Raw genomic sequence first — 21,741 nt, 5'->3', positions numbered from 1 at the left:
TACAATGCAGGACTTACTTTGCGTATTCTCTGTCTTGTATTTTTGCTTTATTTAAGCTAGGCTAGCCTCCAAGCTGGAAGCTGAATTGACAGTTGAAAAATAATGACATGTATACAAGGTATGTTTGAAGGATTGCAGATGCAGGGGCACCATATGCTAAAGGAGTGTTGGAAGCTCACTGCAGAAGATGACAAAAGCAGACTGATATGTATTATTTGCTGAAATATAAGCTGGAGGCACAGGTGAAGATTGCCAAACCTAATGAACAGTTTGGCAAATAAGACAGGCTGTCAGGCCATGGCAGTTCAGCAGTGGGCGTGCTGCCTGTGAACCAAGTCATTTGTTCCAGAGGACTACACTTAAATACCACAAATAAAATCTTCCTTGTCACTGATATTTGGTATCACAGTGAAATAGATGTTGTCTTTCAGATTTCCGGTTGAATTACCAGCCATTAACATCTGGTGATTTGGGTTGTAAAATTATTTTTAGTTTTGCCTGTTCATATTTCATCCAGAAAGCCCAAACAAGATATATTTTCCCACATAAGAATGTAAGCAGTATAACGCCCCATCCGGGAGGGAGGCGGGGGCAGCCCCCGCCCGGCCAGCCGCCCCTTCCGGGAGGGAGGTGGGGGGCGCCTCTGCCCGGCCGCCCCGTCTGGGATGTGGGGGGCCCCTCTGCCCGGCCGCCACCCCGTCTGGGAGGTGTACCCAGCAGCTCATTGAGAACGGGCCATGATGACGATGGCGGTTTTGTCGAGTGGAAGGAGGGGAAGTGTGGGGAAAGGAAAAAGAAATCAGATTGTTGCTGTGTCTGTGTAGAAAGAAGTAGACATGGGAGACTCCATTTTGTTCTGTACTAAGAAAAATTCTTCTGCCTTGGGATGCTGTTAATCTATGGCCTTACCCCCAACCCCTTGCTCTCTGAAACGTGCTGTGTCCACTCAGGGTTAAATGGATTAAGGGCGGTGCAAGATGTGCTTTGTTAAACAGATGCTTGAAGGCAGCATGCTCCTTGAGAGTCATCACCACTCCCTAATCTCAAATACCCAGGGACACAAAAACTGCGGAAGGCCGCAGGGTCCTCTGCCTAGGAAAACCAGAGACCCTTGTTCACATGTTTATCTGCTGACCTTCCCTCCACTATTGTCCTATGACCCTGCCAAATCCCCCTCTCCGAGAAACACCCAAGAATGATCAATAAATACTAAAAAAAAAAAAAAAAAAAAAAAAAAAAATCACTGCGAGAACATCTGCCCCAGAACTGCCTGTCCAACCTGGACTGACATCATCCTTGTTATTGATCTTTGTAGCCAAATATAATTATTTTAAAAAAAACAAAAAAGAAGAATGTAAGCAGTATAAGACTTTAAAACACACAAATGAAATATACATGACTACATGCTTCAGTGAACTAAAACTTTCATCTGTGATCTTTATTTTGCAACATTCTGAAGTAACATTACAGTCTTTTCAGTGTGCTGTGTCATTTATATCCCTTACTTTATCCTAGGAATCCTGTATTGCCATTGAGCATATGCAAATTGAGACATGTGCATAGCTTCTCCCCGTTGAGCCCATCAGTGGGGAGGAGCTATGTACCAGGGACATTTGGCAAAGATTTTCATGAGTCTGTTGGATGTAACAGCTCCTTAAGAAAACCTCAGTTTACCTTCCCTATTTTTTACCATTTGTAAAACTAAGGCTCAGTGATGTAAAATATAACACATTCTGTGCTGTGGCATAACTGCAGCTTAGGTTTTTATATTCAAGACAAGCAGAGGTATAGCTGAAAAGGTATGAACACTTATTATGCTTCAAGATCCCTTTGTTGGTTTAGTTGTGGCATTTTAGAACAGCGGACTTGGGACTAAAGCATCTTTCTATCTGGGATCAGTATTTCTAAGTTGCCTTTAAGCTGAATAAACATTTGGTTTTTATATTTAATTGCTTCGATGTGAAACACTGCAATTTAAAAAATTACACATATGTAATACAGTATTTTACACTAAATAATAGTGACTGGCAGTCCATTGGCCAAAGAAGTATTATTTTTCAGATATTCTGCTCTGTCATCAGCTGTAGACACTGACCTGGTATTTATCTGGAAAGTCTTGCTGTCAGGGGTTCATAGTGCTGCTTGTAGGTTATCTCCAGACCCTTTACATACAGCAGTTTAGGACAGCGTGAGTCACAGGTTGCACTAGAAGTTGCCTTTGAAATTAGACCTAAACTATGTGGAACTGGAACCCTTGTACACAAAGCTCTCTATCATCCAAATCCTGCTGAACTCTCTTAGGAAAGAACAGTTTTACAGATTCATTCTTTCCACACACAAGATTTCCCCACTGCCCAGTTACTCTCACCTTTTTATTTTCTTGACTGTTATGTTTTACTTGACGCTGGAATCTTACCTTGTACTCTCACATTTACATGGAAGTATAGCTTATTTCACCAATTATACTGTCTATCAAAAGCAGAAGTAGTTACTTACACCTGAAAATTTGTACTGAGAATGTAGCTGTGAATATGTTTAAGAAAGTATACTTAAAGCAGAAATCCAAGGAAGTATATTTAAATCAAAGCAAGAAATCCCATTTCCAAATGGCAATAAAGCATGTGTTACATAGAATCAGTGCATGAAAGTGTTTTAGTAGCCCAGATTAGATTGTACCCTGGCGAATAAGCAAGAGTTCTTTTTCATTTTCTTTTTTTTTTTTTTTTTTTGAGACGGAGTCTCGCTCTGTCGCCCAGGCTGGCGCGATCTCGGCTCACTGCAAGCTCCGCCTCCCGGGATCACGCCATTCTCCTGCCTCAGCCTCCCAAGTAGCTGGGACTACAGGCGCCCGCTACCACGCCCGGCTAATTTTTTGTATTTTTAGTAGAGACGGGGTTTCACCGTGTTAGCCAGGATGGTCTCGATCTCCTGACCTCGTGATCCGCCCGCCTCGGCCTCCCAAAGTGCTGGGATTACAGGCGTGAGCCACTGCGCCCGGCCTCTTTTTCATTTTCATCTTGCAATTCAACTGGGTATTTGGGTTCTTTTTCTATTCACTCATGTCAGATAGAGACATACATGTTGTAAATTATTTTGTCAGAATGAAAGCCTGGCAGATTAAATGCTTTCTTCTCTTCTTGCTTTACTTGATATCAATCTCTTGTTCATTTCTTGATAATATGTTTGGTTATTTTTGTTTTCATTGCTTTTAGTGTCAGAGATGGCTTTGGATTCCCCGTTCTGTGTGCTGCTGTCTGGCTCCTGAACCCAGCTGTAGAGGTGTGTCAATCCCAACTGGTGAAGTACTGAGAGGAAGCTACACAAAAGGCAGCAAAGTATTAGTAAGTGTACCTCTGACATTTTAATCACCTCTGACTTTTCCATGGAATGGACAAGTAGTAGTCTCTGTCAGAGCTACATTTTAAAGGAGAAAAAGAAACGTGAAGTCATGAACTGTTAATTTATGCTGTTATTTTTGTGTTTACTCACCTCATTTATATTGACTTGTAAATTAGTAATTTGTGAACTATTATTTATCAATTCATTGCCTACATGTCAGGAAACAAATTTTCTTCTTAATAAAGAATCCGGTTGCTGGGCACAATGGTTCACACCTGTAATCTCAGCACGTTTGGAGGGCAAGGCAGGAGGATTCCTTGAGGCCAGGAGTTCAAGACCAGTCTGGGCAATATAGCAAGATTTCATCTCTACAAAAAAATGAAAACATTGGCTGGGCATGGTGGCTCATTCCTATAGTTCAGGCTACTGAGGAGCCTGATGTAGGAGGATCACGTGACCCCAGTAGTTTGAGGCTGCAGTGAGCTATGATCCTAACACTGCTCTCCAGCCTGGGTGACACACCAAGTTGCCCTCTCTTCAAAAAAGGAATCTAGAGACATCAGTGTGTGCACAAGCATGGTTTGTGAATTTGGAAGTGCGTATGTGCATAGTTGTGCTCAAGAATGTGTTGATGATTATACCTTCTCAGAATGAAGGTATTTTTTTTTCTTTTTTTTTTTTTTTGAGATGGAGTCTTGCTCTGTTGCCAGGCTGGAGTGCAGTGGTGCTCTCAGCTCACTGCAACCTCTGCCTCCCGGGTTCAAGCAATTCTCCTGCCTCAGCCTCCCAAGTAGCTGGGACTACAGGCACACACCACCACTCCCAGCTAATTTTTTGTGTTTTAGTAGAGATGGGGTTTTACCATGTTGGCCAGGATGATCTCGATCCCCCAACCTTGTGATCCACCCACCTTGGCCTCCCAAAGTGTTGGGATTACAGGTGTGAGCCACCGTGCCTGACCTGAAGGTCATTTTTATAAAGATCTCTCCACGTCTTAGATTTGATTCTTCCTTTAAATATTTTTCTCATTGACATTTGAAAGCACCTGACCTTATATAAAATGAACAATTTTCATAACTCCATAAAAGGAGAATTATGGCATCATCTACTATTTCTTTCTCTTGTCTCATAAATCTAAACCATCAACCTGCTTATTTTTGTATACTGTCACACTGTGTATTCCCTGCATTGAATGCCTTTCTATTGACATTGTCTGTAAAAATTGTGGGAAGTTTTCTGCACCCTGAAATTTCTGTTATGCGGATTAAATATCCACTATCCATGTTTTTCCAAGTCTTACAGCAGAAAGGGTAAATGCAGCCCTCACAGCAGCCTGTTGTTCGTCCTGCAGTTGTGTTTCCATCACATTACACAAAGCCTCTTTGTCTTCATGGTTCTACCCTACTAATAAGTTTTTTTAAAAATTATGTAATGTGTGTATATACAAATACCTATATGTTTGTGTGTACACATACAGCTAATATCTGCTGAGATTATGTATGCATGAACTATAGAATTAACTTGTAATTTTAAGAAAATAAATTATTTTGTAAAGATAAATCTCATGTTTAAGAAGAGGAATTACAATTGAATCATTTAGGGATGCCTCAGCCTAAACATAATATGGAAAAAGCCATAACCAAAAGTCATTTTAGAGTACTGTTAGGTTACTCAACCTATCATCACATTTAATTAAAATGTCAGTTTGAACCATGGCCAGTCTATTTTGGTTAATATGTTATTTAAATCAACTTGTGAAGTCTTCATTTTAAATATAGAATTTGTGTTAATGAACTGGAAAATAACATTCTATTGCTTGGAAGATGTGTTAAAGTCTAAAGATTTATGACTTTGTAAAAGAAGAAAACCAGCTGGTGATCAGTTGGCATTAGTATATGAGGATGTACTCATATTTGGTAATAGCCATTTTTTTCTAACTAGAGTAAGGGAGTTGGGAATGGGAGGCAGAAACAAGGACACAGACATGTAAAAAATCATAGAACAAAACTGTATTGAGTTCTGAGTATGGGTCTGTGATCCATGGTTCAGTTTGAGAGGTTCATGTGTCCCTTATGAGAAGGGACAGGAAAGCCAGGAGGACAGGAGTATGTTTGGGCCTGTGCCTCTGCTTCCACCACAGAAGTCAGCAGCTCTACCTTTCTCTTTTCTCCTCTTTATCTAATAATTGTCTCCTCTTCAAATTTGGGGAATGAACTTAATCAAAGATTTGTTGTGTTTTTTTGTTTGTTTGTTTTCGAAATGTGGCCTCAGTGTGTTTGCCCAGGCTGATCTTAAACTCCTGGGCTCACATGATCCTCCCTCTCAGCCTCCTGAGTAGCTGGGACTACAGGCATGTGCCACTACACCCAGCTAAGTTAATGCTAATGTGTAGTTTATCTGCTTCAATTTTGAAGGGTAGGATATATATAGTTATGTGTGTGTGTGTGTGTGTGTGGTGGGGGGGTAGTGTTTGTGTGTGTGTGTATATATATTTATATATTCCTAGTCCATTGCTGCTACAACAAACTACCACTATATCAGGGCATAAAACAAATTTATTATACTCCTGTATGTCAGAGTATGATGTGGATCTCACTGGGCTAAAATCTAGGTGGTGGAAAGGCTACCTTCATCTCTAGAGGTTCTAGGGGATCTTTTTTCTCGCCTTTTCCACATTCTGGAGTCTGCCTGCATTTTTTGGCTTTGGGCTCTTCTCCACTGTCACCATTAGCAACTTTGCATCACATGGACCTGTCTTCTATGGCCACATGTCTCTGTGGCTCTTTCCTTCCCCCTTCTCTTCCACTGTTAAGGACTCATGTGCTTACTTAGTCCTGAATGGAGACACTGTCATCATCCACATGAGCCCACTGTCGTAATCCATACAGGCTGCTACAAGGAAATGCATTAGACCAGGTAGCTTATAAACAATAGAACTTTGTTTCTCACAGTCCTGGAGGCTGAGAAGTGCAAGATCAAGGTGCCGGCAGTCTTGGTGTCTGGTGAAGGCCTGCTTTCTCATAGAGGCTTCCTTCTTGCTGTGTCTTCACATGGGGAGAGGAACAAACAAGCTCCCTTGTGCCTTTAATAAGGTGCTAATCCCAGTCATGAGGGCAGAGTCTCATGTAAGGCTTAACCTCCTAATACCATCACCTTGAGGGTTAGGATTTTAACACATGAACATTGATGGAACACACCGTTCATTCCATAGCACCAGGGTAGCCTCCTCATGTAAAGGTCTTTACCTGAATCACATGCATGATGTACCATTTTCATGTAAGGTTCTAGGAATCTGTGGACATCTTTGGGGGGGGCCATTATTTTGCTGATCACATATTACATATATTTTAATATTCTAGACTAGTATGAAAACAATGCCACTTCCATTGCTTTATATATGTATATATATATACACATTGTCTAATGCTATAATTAAAAAAAAAGTTGTAGACACAAATATACCCATTTAAAAAAAAACCCATTTTTTGCTATTTTACTTCATACTGCCAACTCCTTTTTCCTGAAACTGCTTCAACTCTGGAATTCTTTTTTGCTGTTAGTTTTATTTTATTGAAATATTCATGAACGAGCATACACTTGTATATGGATTTAAAATTCACAGTAATGTTCTCATGAATTCATCTGTGAATAACATTTTATAGACAAAATGTCTGCACTAGGACAAGAGAAAGATGTATAATTCCCTTGTTCTAAGGTACCGCCATTCATTGTTATTATTTTAAAATACGAGTGTTGACTGATGTTAAAACACAAAATGGGGCCGGGAGTGGTGGCTCCCGCCTGTAATCCCAACACTTTGGGAGACCGAGGTGGGTGGATCACCTGAGGTCAGGAGTTTGAGACCAGCCTGGCCAACATGGTGAAACCCCGTCTCTACTAAAAATACAAAAATTAGCTGGGCATGTGTTGCACGCCCGTAATCTTAGCTACCCGGGAAACTGAGTCAGGAGAATTGCTGGAACCTGGGAGGCGGAGGCTGCAGTGAGCCGAGATCACACCAGTGCACTCCAGCCTGGGTGACAGAGCGAGACTCTGTTCTTCCCCCCACCCCCCCAAAAAAAAAAAAACACAAAAAGGGATAATTGGCCGGGCACAGTGGCTCACGCCTGTAATCCCAGCACTTTGGGAGGCCAAGGTGGACAGATCACCTGAGACCGGGAGTTCAAGACCAGCCTGACCAACATGGAGAAACCCTGCCTCTACTAAAAATGCAAAAATTAGCCTGGCATGGTGGCACATGCCTGTAATCCCAGCTTCTCAGGAGGCTGAGGCAGGAGAATTGCTTGACTCTGGGAGGTGGAGGTTGCTGTGAACCAAGATTGCACCATTGCACTCCAGCCTGGGCAACAACAGCAAAACTCTGTCTCAAAAAAAAAAAAAAAAAAAAAAAGATTTATAACTGGGCAGTGGAATTGAAAATCATTTTTAAAAATATCCAAAATACCTAAGGAACTTGTATAAATAAATAGGAAAAAAAAAGAGAAAAACGTCAAGAAGCCCACAAAAAAGCAGATTTGTAAATGGGCAATGGATTTGAATAGACATTTAGCCAAAGAAGACATCCAGTTGGTGAAAAGGCATATGGAAAGGTGCTCAGCATCACTGATTATCAGGAAAATGAAAATCAAAACCACCACAAGTGCTTTAGACCATAGCAGCATGCATGAAAGTTTTCAGGCCTCCAGTTGTTGGGAGTGGCTGAGGAGATTGGGGAGCTTCTGTCTGAGTTGGAAGAGTGGAGTCTCAACAAGAACCAGTGTATTCTGGACATGTGTGGGCCCTGGAGTGTGCATGGCTGGATGCCTTGTCTACCTGTGCCTTACAGAGTGACACCATTGTGGTGTGGTCGATCAGAGGGCCAAGTGGCTTTCAGAGGGAGTGGGAAGTGGTGGGGATTGGTTTGTTTGCCCATGGATGAAAGCAAAAGTGAGTTGGCTTCCCAAGAACTTTTCCCAGTAGCCTGTTTTGCTACAATTCTAGACCCATACTGGGGTCCCAAGGCATGATAGCCCACAGCTTCTTAGCAAGTGCATGTTCAGTTGGATCCCCCAGCTCAGCCTGGGTCATCCCCACCTTCTGCCTCTTGGGCCATAGCTCAGCTCTGCACACTGAGCCATCATCCTATGGTGAGCAAGACCCCATTCTTGGGCTTCAGTCTCTTTCCTTGCAGCAGGCAATCAAGGTGGTGGCTGGAAAGGGCCAAGGAGCCACATCTCACAGTGCCCTGCTGCCTGAACAAGGACCAGAGGCCTGTGGAACACATGGCTCTCAGATTTCTCCCATTTGATGACTCATCAGCTGCCCCCACATGGCTTTCTAGCTCACAGCAGATCTAGCCTTCTCTGAGCAGTGAAGATGGGATGTTTTATGGTCATTTTCCCTGGTGTGCAGAGCCCAAGTGGAGTTCTTCAGCACACCCTAGTCCATCCCCTCACTAACACCCCCACCTGTCCAGTCTTACCTGCCTTCATATCAAAAGCACACAGTTAACCCAGAGGGCTTCTGCCCTGCCCTGCCTGACTTTCTGGGAAACCCCCCTCTCCACCCACCCTAATCAGGACACTGTCTGAAGGTTCCCCCTCATCATTTTAAAAGGAAGAGAAATTTTTCTGCCACAGAGGTTCTGGTGAAGTGGCCTGCTCCCACATCACAGGGTGATGGCGGTTTGGGCTGGACCAGGATCAGACAGTGCTGTCCTGAGGCTGGCCGTCTGATAAGGGGCTCCAGAAAGGGCAGTGGTGGAGCCCTGGGAGGCTTTCTGCTCTCCTGATCGCAGGTTTTTGGTGAGAGGACCTATTGGCCACTAGGATGTCTGTGTGTGTGTGTGTGTGTGTGTGTGTGTGTGTGTGTGTGATGTGTGTTTACTTGGATTGACTTCTTTCAGCATGAAGCCCACTGTTTTGCTGAATGTATCTCACTGTTTCCTGAAACTCAGTACATTCAGCTGGCTTAAGGGTCCTGGGGCCTCGCTGTGTCATATTTGCACAAGCCTAGTGTCTGTGCAGACTGTACACTGGAGTTCAGTTGTAAGACCCTTTTGATCCCTTATTCTGTTCCTGTAATAGAAAAGCCATTTCACTCAATGGAATAGAAACCCAGATCCGATGGAGAGATGTTCTAATCTGCCATACACTGGGGCAGTGGCCAGTGATTTGGACTTTGGCATAGATGGAAATTTCCAGGTTCTCTAGGTGGTAGACAGAGGCCTCACTTCTTAACAAACTCCCCCACTCCACCCCTGCCAATGAGGATGTTGCTTAGAGGTATTTCTATCAGTGTTGAGTAGAAGAGATCATTTCTTGATGTTGAACTTCAGGTAAGGATGCCAGCTTCTGCATATCAGGGTGGTGATGCTTGGGCTGAGACAGGTCTAGACAGCACTGTCTGAAAGGGGGCTCAAGGAAGTAGCTGTGAAACGCCCCTGGGATGTTTTCTGCTCCCCTTTCTGCAAATTCCCTGGAGGGAGATCCTGTTAGTCACTACAGGGTGTGTGTGTGTGTGTGTTCATCACTTGTTGCTTGGGGGTGGGAAGAGACAACAAAAGCCTACAGAATCTATAGTTCTCAGTTCATCTCCCATCCTAGTCCAATCATGGCCTAACATCCTTAGCTACCGATCGCAGAGGAGACTCTGCGCATTTGTGTTCATGTGGCCTTGGATGTTGGCAGATTCAGATTGGTGCCCCAGGCATCTGTGCCTGTAACTGCAGTTTCAGCGGGCTCAGGACCAGGCTAAAGGGCCTCCAAGCTTCCTCCAGTTTCCTGGTGCATGCATGTGCAATATACTCCCCTGGCCTGGGTCTTTCCTAACGCTTCTTGCCAGTTGGGTCAGAACTAGCTTATTAACCAGTTTTTTCTGAGCTTTAATCGAACTGGCTCCAACCAGTTGGAGACTTGAAAAGGGCTACGTGATAGTTATAGATTTTTAAAGATATATTATTATTTTAGGGTAGTTTTGAGTGCACAGCAAAATGGAGTGCAGAGTCCAGAGATCTCATATGGCCTCGATTCCTGTACACTCTCAGGTCACTCCACCAACAACCTCCTACACCAGAGCCACTTTGAAACATTAGAAAATATATTTGAGCATTCAGAAATGTATAAACTAGGCAGCTCCAGACTGCAAGCAGCTCAGAGTTCCAACAGAGAGGCTTAGGGAGGGTGGGGGAAGAATTTTATATGGTGAATGTGGAAGAAAAAATACTTGATTGGGTAAAGTGGAGCCAGTGGCCTCATTTGGAACATTACGGTGGAAAGTCTCTAGTTAGATATTAGTTGGTGGTTTCTGACTGGTTAAGCTTAAGTTTCCTTTTATTATTTACACTGAGTCAAGTTTTGGTTTATTTAAGGAGGAATTGAGTGCACTGCAGCCACCTCAGCCTCATGGCCACCTGTTTATTTGATTATTTTTAAAAGAGAAGAGCCTTTTAAAAATATCTGTTGCCCTGGCTGGAGTGCAGTGACGTGATCATGGCTCACTGCAGCCACAACCTTCCAGCTCAGGTGATCCTCCCACCTCAGTGCTCCCCACCCTGAGTAGCTGGGACTACAAGCATGTGCCAGCACACCACCATGCTAGGCTAATGGTTTGTATTTGTTTGAGAGATGCAGTTTCCCTAAGTTGCTTAGGCTTCTTTTGAACTCTTAGACTCAAATAATCTGCCTGCATTGGCCTCCCCAAGTGCTGGAATTACAGGCCATCTAAATCTTTTATCTCAGATTTGCCTTGTGACAAACGGAGGGGCACTTTTTCTGACATGATGAGGCAGAGAAAGGTGAGGTGGGCGCATCCTGTGCATATGATTTTCTCAGGTGATGGGAATATGGTCGGCTCTTGCCTAATGGGATATATTTTCTCTTTGAATGATTTGGCAAGATATCAGATGAGAGAAGTTGAATAAATGTTAGAAGAACATAGAAAAAATAGGTTGTACACGTTGGGTTTCTGAAGAAATGACGTCTTTGGAGAAACAAAACTTTTATTGATTTCTGGAAACATTTAGGGCCAATTTTTTATGTAAGTAATTTGAATTTATGATGATATCTCTGACCACTTTTTGATATTTTTTCTGGTTCAGGTGAGTGGTGTCATTGAGCAAACACGAAGTCGGGCTCATCCAAGGATGAGATTTTGCCAGAGAAAGGACGAGCAGCAAGTCAGGGAGCTTAAGGTAATTATGGGAAAGTGACTATCTACAATTGCTTAGGTAGAAGGAGACAGATTGGATTTTTGTGTGTTTGGTATTTGGGATAAGAGGGATGTGGGTGTGTACTTGACATGGGTTGTTTATTCTCTCTCTCTCTTTTTTTTTTTTTTTTGAGAGGGAGTCTCACTCTGTCACCCAGGCTGGAGTTCTGTGGCACAGTCTTGGCTCACTGCAACCTCTGCCTGCTGGGTTCAAGGGATTCTCCTGCCTCAACCTCCCGAGTAGCTGGGGTTACAGGTGCCTGCCACCACGCCCTGCTAATTTTTGTGATTTTTTTTTAGTAGAGACGAGGTTTCACTGTGTAGGCAAAGCTGGTCTCGAACTCCTGACCTCAGATGATCCACCCGCCTCAGCCTCCCAAAGTGCTGGGATTACAGGCGTGAGCCACCGCACCTGGCCTGTTTATTCTCTTAAGAGAGAAAATGAGGGGATTAATGGACTGTAGTTCTGGACAAGGTGGAAAACTCTTAAAGTGGAAGTATTGGGGCAAGTGCTCTGACAGGCTAGGATGGTGCAGTCAGTCCCTTCACCCAGAAATCAGTAGAATGTTAACAGTTCTGAAGTACTGATGGCAGCCTCCAGAGGGTATCTCAAATGTGCTCTTAAACTAGTCCTTTCGCTCCCTCTCCCGTCTCCCGTCTCCCTCTCCCGTCTCCCTCTCCCGTCTCCCTCTCCCGTCTCCCTCTCCCTCTCCCTCTCCTTTCCACGGTCTCCCTCTCATGCCGGGCCAAAGCTGGACTGTACTGCTGCCATCTCGGCTCACTGCAGCCTCCCTGCCTGATTCTCCTGCCCCAGCCTGCCGAGTGCCTGCGATTGCAGGCGCGCGCCGCCACGCCTGACTGGTTTTCGCGTTTTTTTGGTGGGGACGGGGTTTCACTGTGTTGGCCGGACTGGTCTCCAGCTCCTAGCCGCGAGTGATCCGCCAGCCTCGGCCTCCCAAGGTGCCGGGATTGCAGACGGAGTCTCGTTAACTCAGTGCTCAATGGTGCCCAGGCTGGAGTGCAGTGGCGTGATCTCAGCTCGCTACGGCCTCCACCTCCCAGCCGCCTGCCTTGGCCCCCCCAAAGTGCGGAGATTGCAGCCTCTGCCCGGCCGCCACCCCGTCTGGGAAGTGAGGAGCGTCTCTGCCTGGCCGCCCATCGTCTGGGATGTGAGGAGCCCCTCTGCCTGGCTGCCCAGTCTGGAAAGTGAGGAGCGTCTCTGCCCAGCCGCCATCCCACTTGGGAAGTGAGGAGCGCCTCTTCCCAGCCGCCATCCCATCTAGGAAGTGAGGAGCGTCTCTGCCTGGCCGCCCATCGTCTGAGATGTGGGGAGCGCCTCTGCCCCGCTGCGATGTGAGGAGCGCCTCGGCCAGGCCGCGACCCCGTCTGGGAGGTGAGGAGCGTCTCTGCCCGGCCGCCCCGTCTGAGAAGTGAGGAGACCTTCCACCTGGCAACCGCCCCGTCTGAGAAGCAAGGAGCCCCACCGCCCGGCTGCCACCCCATCTGGGAAGTGAGGAGCGTCTCCGCCCGGCAGCCACCCCGTCCGGGAGGGAGGTGGGGGTCAGCCCCCCGCCAGGCCAGCGCCCCGTCTGGGAGGGAGGTGGGGGGTCAGCCCCCCGCCCGGCCAGCTGCCCCGTCCGGGAGGGAGGTGGGGGGCTCAGCCCCCCGCCCGGCCAGCCGCCCCATCCGGGAGGTGAGGGGCGCCTCTGCCCGGCCGCCCCTACTGGGAAGTGAGGAGCCCCTCTGCCGGGCCACCACCCCGTCTGGGAGGTGTACCCAACAGCTCATTGAGAACAGGCCATGATGACAATGGCGGTTTTGTGGAATAGAAAGAAGGGGGAAAGGTGGCGAAAAGATTGAGAAATCGGATGGTTGCCGTGTCTGTGTAGAAAGAGGTAGACATGGGAGGCTTTTCATTTTGTTCTGTACTAAGAAAAATTCTTCTGCCTTGGGATCATGTTGATCTGTGACCTTGTCCCCAACCCTGTGCTCTCTGAAACATGTGCTGTGTCCACTCAGGGTTGAATGGATTAAGGGTGGTGCAAGATGTGCTTTGTTAAACAGATGCTTGAAGGCAGCATGCTCGTTAAGAGTCATCACCACTCCCTAATCTCAAGTACCCAGGGACACAAACACTGCGGAGGGCCGCAGGGTCCTCTGCCTAGGAAAACCAGAGACCTTTGTTCACTTGTTTATCTGCTGACCTTCCCTCCACTATTGTCCTATGACCCTGCCAGATCCCCCTCTGCGAGAAACACCCAAGAATGATCAATTAAAAAAAAAAAAAAAGTGGCAAGTTTACACTCATAATAATGTCACTTTCCTCCCTCCCTTTTAACAATAGTTGAGAGGAAATTGTGTTTCGAACAAAAACTGGACTCAAACTCTGTCTCAAGTCCTGAGCTTTGGGACCTATTGAGTAATCACTAAATGTCTGTAGTCAGCCAAGTCTCTTAAATCTTTGAGCACACATACACAAAAATTACTTTGACTAGAGTCCCTGGCTTCTTCTGAGTTCCAAAGATTTTGATATGTTAGCATATAATTCAAAAGCAGCTTTGAAGATTAATTTTGCTGAAACAAATTTCGTGCTTTTTTCCTCATTATTCTACTTTTTAGAAGTCTACTTTTGAGAGTATAGTAAGTTTTAATTTGCCACCAGCAAGTTTGAGAAATAATCATTTGGTGTATTCACTATTGGTGAAATAAAGTTATTGAACAAATTAATAGGGCAAATTGGCTTCAAGAAGATATTTTGAAAAATGTTTTATCATGAATCAGTAGTGCACTGTTGTCAGTGGGATAGGTGGAACTCGCTGAGATCACTTATGCAAGGTTTTTTTCAAAATACAAGTCTGCAAACACATGTATCTTCCCATCTCCACTTTCCCTCTGTCTCTAGGCACTGAGAAGCCTTTTAGGAAAATCGGGATGGATGTGAGGCATCTTTCTGTGAAGAAAAGCATCCCAGAAGATTCTGATTTTCACCCCAGCTCAATCATTCCAAACTTTGCTGCTGATTGAAATCACCTGGGAAACGTTTACCAAGAACCTTGATGCCCAAAGCCATACCCAATACTAATTAAATTAAAATGCCTCATGTTGAAGATGAGGCAGATATTAAAGCTTCTCAGGCGATTTTAATGTGCAGCAAAGTTTGAGAGCCACTGCTTAATTTGAGTTTAGGACGAGAAACTGCTCCTATTTGGTGGGACCTTGGGCAAGTCAGTTTTAAGGTCTGTTTCCCTGATCTGTAAAACGAGTGTTGAATTAAATGTCACATAAGGTCATTGGTCCTTTCCAGCATGTAACTTTAAATTCTGTGATTTTAAAATTATTTCAGAGATGAAAACTACTTGAAGCACTATAGACATATCCATCTCACATGCTAATGTTACAGGCTTTTTAAAAAGTGCTAATATTGTGTAGACCTATTAGTAGAATTGAGATTTACCTTCCCTCAGTTGTTTTGAGCCTCACTCTACAAAATTAGCTGGGCGTGGTGGTACATGCCTGTAATCCCAGCCACTTGGGAGGCTGAGGCAGGAGAATCTCTTGAACCCGGGAGGCAGAGGTTGTGGTGAGCCGAGATCACACCATTGCACTCCAGCCTGGGCAACAAGAGCGAAACTCCACCCCCCCCACCCCCCAAAAAATTATCTGGGCATAGTGGCACAAACTTGTAGTCCCAGCTTCTTGGGAGGCTGAGGCATGAGAATCGCTTGAACCTGGGTGGTGGAGGTTGTGAGGAGTCAAGATGGCACCACTGCAGTCCAGTCTGAGCAAGAGAGACAGACTCTGGGTCAAAAAATAAATAAATACATAAAATAAATCGCATGGGACGAAAGGTTTCGTGGGTAGAAAAGCATATAACAGGGAAATCTGTTATTATTTATATATTGTAATCACCAACAGAAACGCGTCTTCTAACGGCATATTTCCTTGCATTTTGGTTCTCATATTTTTGTAAAAAACAAAGAAATGAAAACAAAGTGCCCTTATGGTACTGTTCTGAACTAGAAGATTTGAATTTCAGGGCCGCTAGGAGAGTTTCCTCTGCCCCCCTTTTAAAAAATGTCTTCGGGCCTAACAAATGATAACATCTATTGTTATGAATTTTTTTTCCTTCCACAGTGTGACCTTGGAGATACCTCATCATATTACACAAAGGTGAGCTTTTTAGAAACCTGTCTTGTTATTCTAGCTAATTACTTTGCGAGATATCAAGCTCAGTGTTAGGTCACAGCTCTAGACATCATAAGCTGTATTGTGCCTACTAAAATATCGAAGCAAATTATTTGTATTTTCTTTGTTCCTTAAGACTCTCATAATTCTTAAATGATTGAGAATCTCAAAGGGTATGTGTTTATATTGATTATATTGATATTTAGTGTGGTAGAATTACAAAATTGAAATTTTTTCAAAATCTATTTTTAGTTTAGATTTCACAGCCTTACCACTGTTGATATTATGGGCTAGATAATGCTTTGTTGTGAGGACTGTCTTGTGCATTGCAGAGAGTTTAGCAGTATTCATGGCCTCTACCAACTAGATGTCAGTAGTAACCCATGACCCAGGTTATAAAAACAGAAAATATTCCTTGAGAACAGTATTGTTAACAGAAATTTTTCATTGAAAAAAAACTTTTCTACAACAAAAAGTTGAGTAAAAAGTGTGTCATGTGTTTATATTATTTAAAGTCTCTCATGTTGAGCTTAATAGGAGACAAATGGATTCTCTAGAGCTTTCTTTGCAATTTGCTTTAAAGAAGCAATAAGAGGCTGGGCACGGTGGCTCACGCCTGTAATCCCAGCACTTTGGGAGGCTGAGGCGGGCGGATCACAAGGTCAGGAGATCGAGACCATCCTGGCTAACACGGCGAAACCCCGTCTCTACTAAAAATACAAAAACTTAGCTGGGCGTGGTGGCACGCACCTGTAGTCCCACCTATTCTGGAGGCTGAGGCAGGAGAACCGCTTGAGCTTGGGAGGCGGAGGTTGCAGAGAGCTGAGATCGTGCCATTGCACTGCAGCCTGGGTGACAGAGCAAGACTCTGTCTAAACAAACAAACAAAAAAAGCAATAAGCTGGTGGGGCGCAGTGGTTCACACCTGTAATCCCAGCATTTTGGGAGGCCGAGGTGGGTGGATCACTTGAGGTCAGGAGTTTGAGACCAGCCCGACCAACATGGTAAAACCCGCCTCTACTGAAAGTGCAAAAAATGGCTGGGCATGGTAGTGCATGCCTGTAGTCCCAGTTACTTGGGAGGCTGAGGCAGGAGAATTGCTTGAGCCTGGGAGGTGGAGGTTGCAGTGAGCCGAGATCTCGCCATTGCACCCCAGCCTGGGTGACAGAGAGAGACTCTGTCTCAAAAAAAGAAAAAAGCAATGAGATGACCTAACCTCATGCAAATATGTAGTTGGTAGAAGGTGTATTTTTAAAGTTTTCAGACAGCTGTGGGTATTTGTTAAAACACTAAATCAAAACTTCACAAGTGGTGGTTTCTTAAATTAGTTACGGTGGAATTTTACATATTAATAAATTTATTCCATCAGTGCTCATTGATCTTTCTTGCACAGTAAATGGATCTTTTGCTCCATACTTGCATTTATAATATCATGCATTAGTTACTTGGAATATATTGGTTTATGTTTTATTGTGTCAAAAATCACTTTTAGTTTAACCACCAATCTTACTTTAACACGCCTTTAAGTATTGAAAAGCTGCCAAGCCTACAGTAGAAGGAACAAGTTTTTCAAAGTTCACAGGAAAGCTTAAATTTTATCATTGGGAACAAATACATATTTCCCTTGAAGTGACAACCTCTCACTTCATTTATTTTTGAGAATGATAGTTGAACTGGTTTTTTAGACCGAGTTTCACTCTGTCACTTGGCTGGAGTGCATTGGCATGATCTCAGCTCAAGCAATCCTCTCACCTCAGGCTCCTGTGTAGCTAGGACCACAGATGTGTGGCACCACGCCAGGCTAATTTTCTTATATGTTTGATAGAGACAGGGTTTCGTTATGTTGCCTAGGGCGGTCCCGAACTCCTGAAGGAGCTCAGGCCATCTGCCTGCTTTGGCCTCTCAAAGTGCTGGGATTTTACAGGCGTGAGCCACTGCACTGGCCCAGTTGTACTTTTAAATAAAAATGATGTTCTGTGAAAAAAGTGATTTTTCAGTTCACAGTTAAATCACGGATTCTTTAAAAACAAAAAAAAAGCGCTTCTCGTTAACTTTCCACTTATTCAGAATATTAGAGACATGTCAAGATTTAACAACATTAATTTTTACTGCTTCATCAAAGACGTTCTTAAGAAATTCAGGCTATGTTTTTTACCTGTAGGGGACAGTGAAGAATAGAATGACTACTAATGTAATTGGTACCACTGCCTTGATTTATGCTGAGAAACCAGCCATTGTACCTACTTTTGCTTTTATACAATCATAGCAAGTGTCAACGAAAAAGCAGGCAATGACTTTGTATTACTTTCACAAATTTTTAAAATTTTTCATCAGCTTTCTCAGGTTTAATTAGTATGATTCAGAACAGTGTTGGCCAGGCACAGTGGCTCAGGCCTGTAATCCCAGCACTTTGGGAGGCCGAGGCAAGTGGATCGCCTGAGGTTAGGAGTTCAAGACCAGCCTGGCCAACATGGTGAAACCACATCTCTACTAAAAATACAAAACTTAGCCAGGAGTGGTGGCAGGTGCCTGTAATCCCTGCTACTTGGGAGGCTGGGGTAGGAGAATCACTTGAACCTGGGAGGCGAAGGTTGCCATGAGCCGAGATCGCACCATTGCACTCCAGCCTGGGCAACAAGAGTAAAACTTGGTCTCAAAAAAAAAAAGAACAGTTATGACCTCTTAGGCCTTCTGGAAGGGGTCTTCGGGATCCCGAGAGGTCCACAGAGCACATTTGGAGAACCACTGGTTTATACACAGGCACAATGCATTAGTTTTACAAAGTTTAAAGTTCCTCAAAGACTGGCCTCTTAAAAAGGCAGATGAGTTTGTCATTCAGACAACAGAAAATACATAAATACATCATGAGAGTATACTACAGAGAACTAAAGAGAAAGGAAGCTAGGAAATCTGAATCACATTTACATTTATTAAAGTTTACTACTACTGCTTTGTAGAACATTCTTGTGTTTCAATGTGTGGTTAGAAGAGTGAAAATATGTTTGGTTTATTGCCATGGGCTGTTAGGGAGAGTCAATACTCATGGGCATTTCTGACTGGTTATCATATAAAAGGCTTCACGGTACAGGCCATGATGTGCTGAGAAAGAAGAAGTCAGGAAACCCTCTGCAAGTCAGGATCCAGGAGAAGAATTCGTAAAAACTGCTCTGGGAAAGTAAACACCAAAGCACACAGGAGGAAGTATTTTACTAAACAAATATTATACCAAGATATTAACAGTTTTTGAAGTAATGTGCTTTCTTATTTTATAGAGATGCAGATAGATCTTTGAGCAAACCTGATGAACAGTTACACTCATTTGCGGTAAGTGGCACTTTTATTGAGGTTGTATTTTCATCGTACACTTGTATCTGTTTCATGCTGAAGTCAAAGCCATCTTTTTTTAAATCTTCCCCATTTCATGTTGCATTTAGTCATCTTAAGTGTTGTAAAAAGAATGTGCTGGAGTAAGAACTGATCTGCAGCTCTGTTTAGTTAGTGAGCTAGTATGAGTAAATATACTATCCAAACAACAGAAAATGTATCTTTTTTTTTTTTTTTTTTTTTGATGGACTCTCTTTCTGTAGCCCAGGCTGGAGTGCAATCGCGTGATCTTGGCTCACTGCAGGCTCTGCCTCCCAGGTCCCTGTTCAAGCAATTCTCCTGCCTCAGCCTCCCGAGTAACTGGAATTACAGGCGTGTGCCACCATGCCCAGGTAATTTTTTTTTCTTTTTTCTTTTTTTTTTTTTTGTAAAGACAGGATTTCACCATGTTGGCCAGGATGGTCTTGAACTCCTGACCTCGTGATCCACCCACCTTGGCCTCCCAAACTGATGGGATTACAGGTGTGAGCCACCATGCCTGGCCCAGAAAATGTATCTTTTTAAAAGGTAATTGTGAGCTGTCTATAGGACCCTGCAAGCTACTACCCAATTTTTGAAGCCATTCCTCCTTCTGTTCCACACAGGTTTCCACTGTGCACATTACGAAGAAAAGAAATGGAGGTGGGAGTTTAAATAACTATTCCTCCTCCATTCCATCGACTCCCAGCACCAGCCAGGAGGACCTTCAGTTCAGTGTTCCTCCCACTGCCAACACACCCACGCCCGTTTGCAAGCGGTCCATGCGCTGGTCCAACCTGTTTACATCTGAGAAAGGGAGTGACCCAGACAAAGAGAGGAAAGCCCCGGAGAATCACGCTGACACCATCGGGAGCGGCAGAGCCATCCCCATTAAACAGGGCATGCTCTTAAAGCGAAGTGGGAAATGGCTGAAGACATGGAAAAAGAAATATGTCACCCTGTGTTCCAATGGCGTGCTCACCTATTATTCAAGCTTAGGTGATTATATGAAGAATATTCATAAAAAAGAGATTGACCTTCGGACATCTACCATCAAAGTCCCAGGAAAGTGGCCATCCCTAGCCACATCGGCCTGCGCACCCATCTCCAGCTCTAAAAGCAATGGCCTATCCAAGGACATGGACACCGGGCTGGGTGACTCCATATGCTTCAGCCCCAGTATCTCCAGCACCACCAGCCCCAAGCTCAACCCGCCCCCCTCTCCTCATGCCAATAAAAAGAAACACCTAAAGAAGAAAAGCACCAACAACTTTATGATTGTGTCTGCCACTGGCCAAACGTGGCACTTTGAAGCCACGACGTATGAGGAGCGGGATGCATGGGTCCAAGCCATCCAGAGCCAGATCCTGGCCAGCCTGCAGTCATGCGAGAGCAGTAAAAGCAACTCCCAGCTGACCAGCCAGAGTGAGGCCATGGCCCTGCAGTCAATCCAAAACATGCGTGGGAACTCCCACTGTGTGGACTGTGAGACCCAGAATCCTAAGTGGGCCAGTTTGAACTTGGGAGTCCTCATGTGTATTGAATGCTCAGGAATCCACCGCAGTCTTGGCACCTGCCTTTCCCGTGTGCGATCTCTGGAGCTGGATGACTGGCCAGTTGAGCTCAGGAAGGTTATGTCATCTATTGGCAATGACCTAGCCAACAGCATCTGGGAAGGGAGCAGCCAGGGGCGGACAAAACCCTCAGTAAAGTCCACGAGGGAAGAGAAGGAACGGTGGATCCGTTCCAAATATGAGGAGAAGCTCTTTCTGGCCCCACTACCCTGCACTGATCTGTCCCTGGGCCAGCACCTGCTGCGGGCCACCGCTGATGAGGACCTGCAGACAGCCATCCTGCTGCTGGCACATGGCTCCCGTGAGGAGGTGAACGAGACCTGTGGGGAGGGAGATGGCTGCACGGCGCTCCATCTGGCCTGCCGCAAGGGGAATGTGGTCCTGGCGCAGCTCCTGATTTGGTACGGGGTGGACGTCATGGCCCGAGATGCCCACGGGAACACAGCGCTGACCTACGCCCGGCAGGCCTCCAGCCAGGAGTGCATCAACGTGCTTCTGCAGTACGGCTGCCCCGACGAGTGCGTGTAGTATCTGTTTTATTTGACTGCAGTCTCCTTGGTGCAAAAACAAAATGGGAAAAATAAGGATAACTCAGAATTTCAAAAGGAAATCACAAATTCAGCTAGTAATAGCATTTTCAGTACTTTTCGTAAACTAAGTAAATACACAAAATGTTGATTTTTCTGACCATAAGACATATTTTATGTCCTTTTGCCAAGGTGGATGTGTTAGTCTCAGGCCCTCCTGGCCACATTGCCCAAGTCACACAGGCTTCTGTATTATGTATTTAGATAAAATGTGTGAAAATATATTTGAAAAAAAGTTCATAAATATGCATTGATTTTTGTACACATGGCACCTCTTTTTCATTTTTATTTTTATTTTTTTTTGGACGATGTTTTGCTCTGTTGCCCCAGCTGGAGTGCAGTGGCGTGATATCTGCTCACTGCAAGCTCTGCCTCCCGGATTCACACCATTCTCCTGCCTCAGCCTCTCAGGTAGCTGGGACTACAGGTGCCTGCCACCACACCTGGCTAATTTTTTGTACTTTTAGTAGAGACGTGGTTTCACCATGTTAGCCAGGATGGTCTCG

At 44.6% G+C, this 21,741-nt stretch overlaps 1 protein-coding gene across 1 annotated transcript; it reads left to right on the top strand.

Annotated features, from left to right (window-relative positions):
• The first annotated feature begins 11,119 nt into the window (after window positions 1–11,119).
• AGAP5 (ArfGAP with GTPase domain, ankyrin repeat and PH domain 5) lies at window positions 11,120–21,499 on the top strand. The gene is made up of 6 exons (XM_063780503.1): window positions 11,120–11,134; window positions 11,438–11,544; window positions 12,946–13,101; window positions 15,682–15,717; window positions 19,005–19,056; window positions 19,701–21,499. The coding sequence occupies exons 1-6, from the start codon at window positions 11,120–11,122 to the stop codon at window positions 21,174–21,176; spliced, it is 1,842 nt and encodes a 613-aa protein (XP_063636573.1). The 3' UTR covers window positions 21,177–21,499.
• Window positions 21,500–21,741: the final 242 nt, after the last annotated feature.

Source organism: Pan troglodytes, chromosome 8 (assembly GCF_028858775.2).
Source record: "Pan troglodytes isolate AG18354 chromosome 8, NHGRI_mPanTro3-v2.0_pri, whole genome shotgun sequence".
Lineage (NCBI taxonomy): Eukaryota > Metazoa > Chordata > Mammalia > Primates > Hominidae > Pan > Pan troglodytes.
The sequence above is the reverse complement of the archived record's forward strand: the minus strand, read 5'-3'. Positions and strand labels throughout refer to the sequence as shown.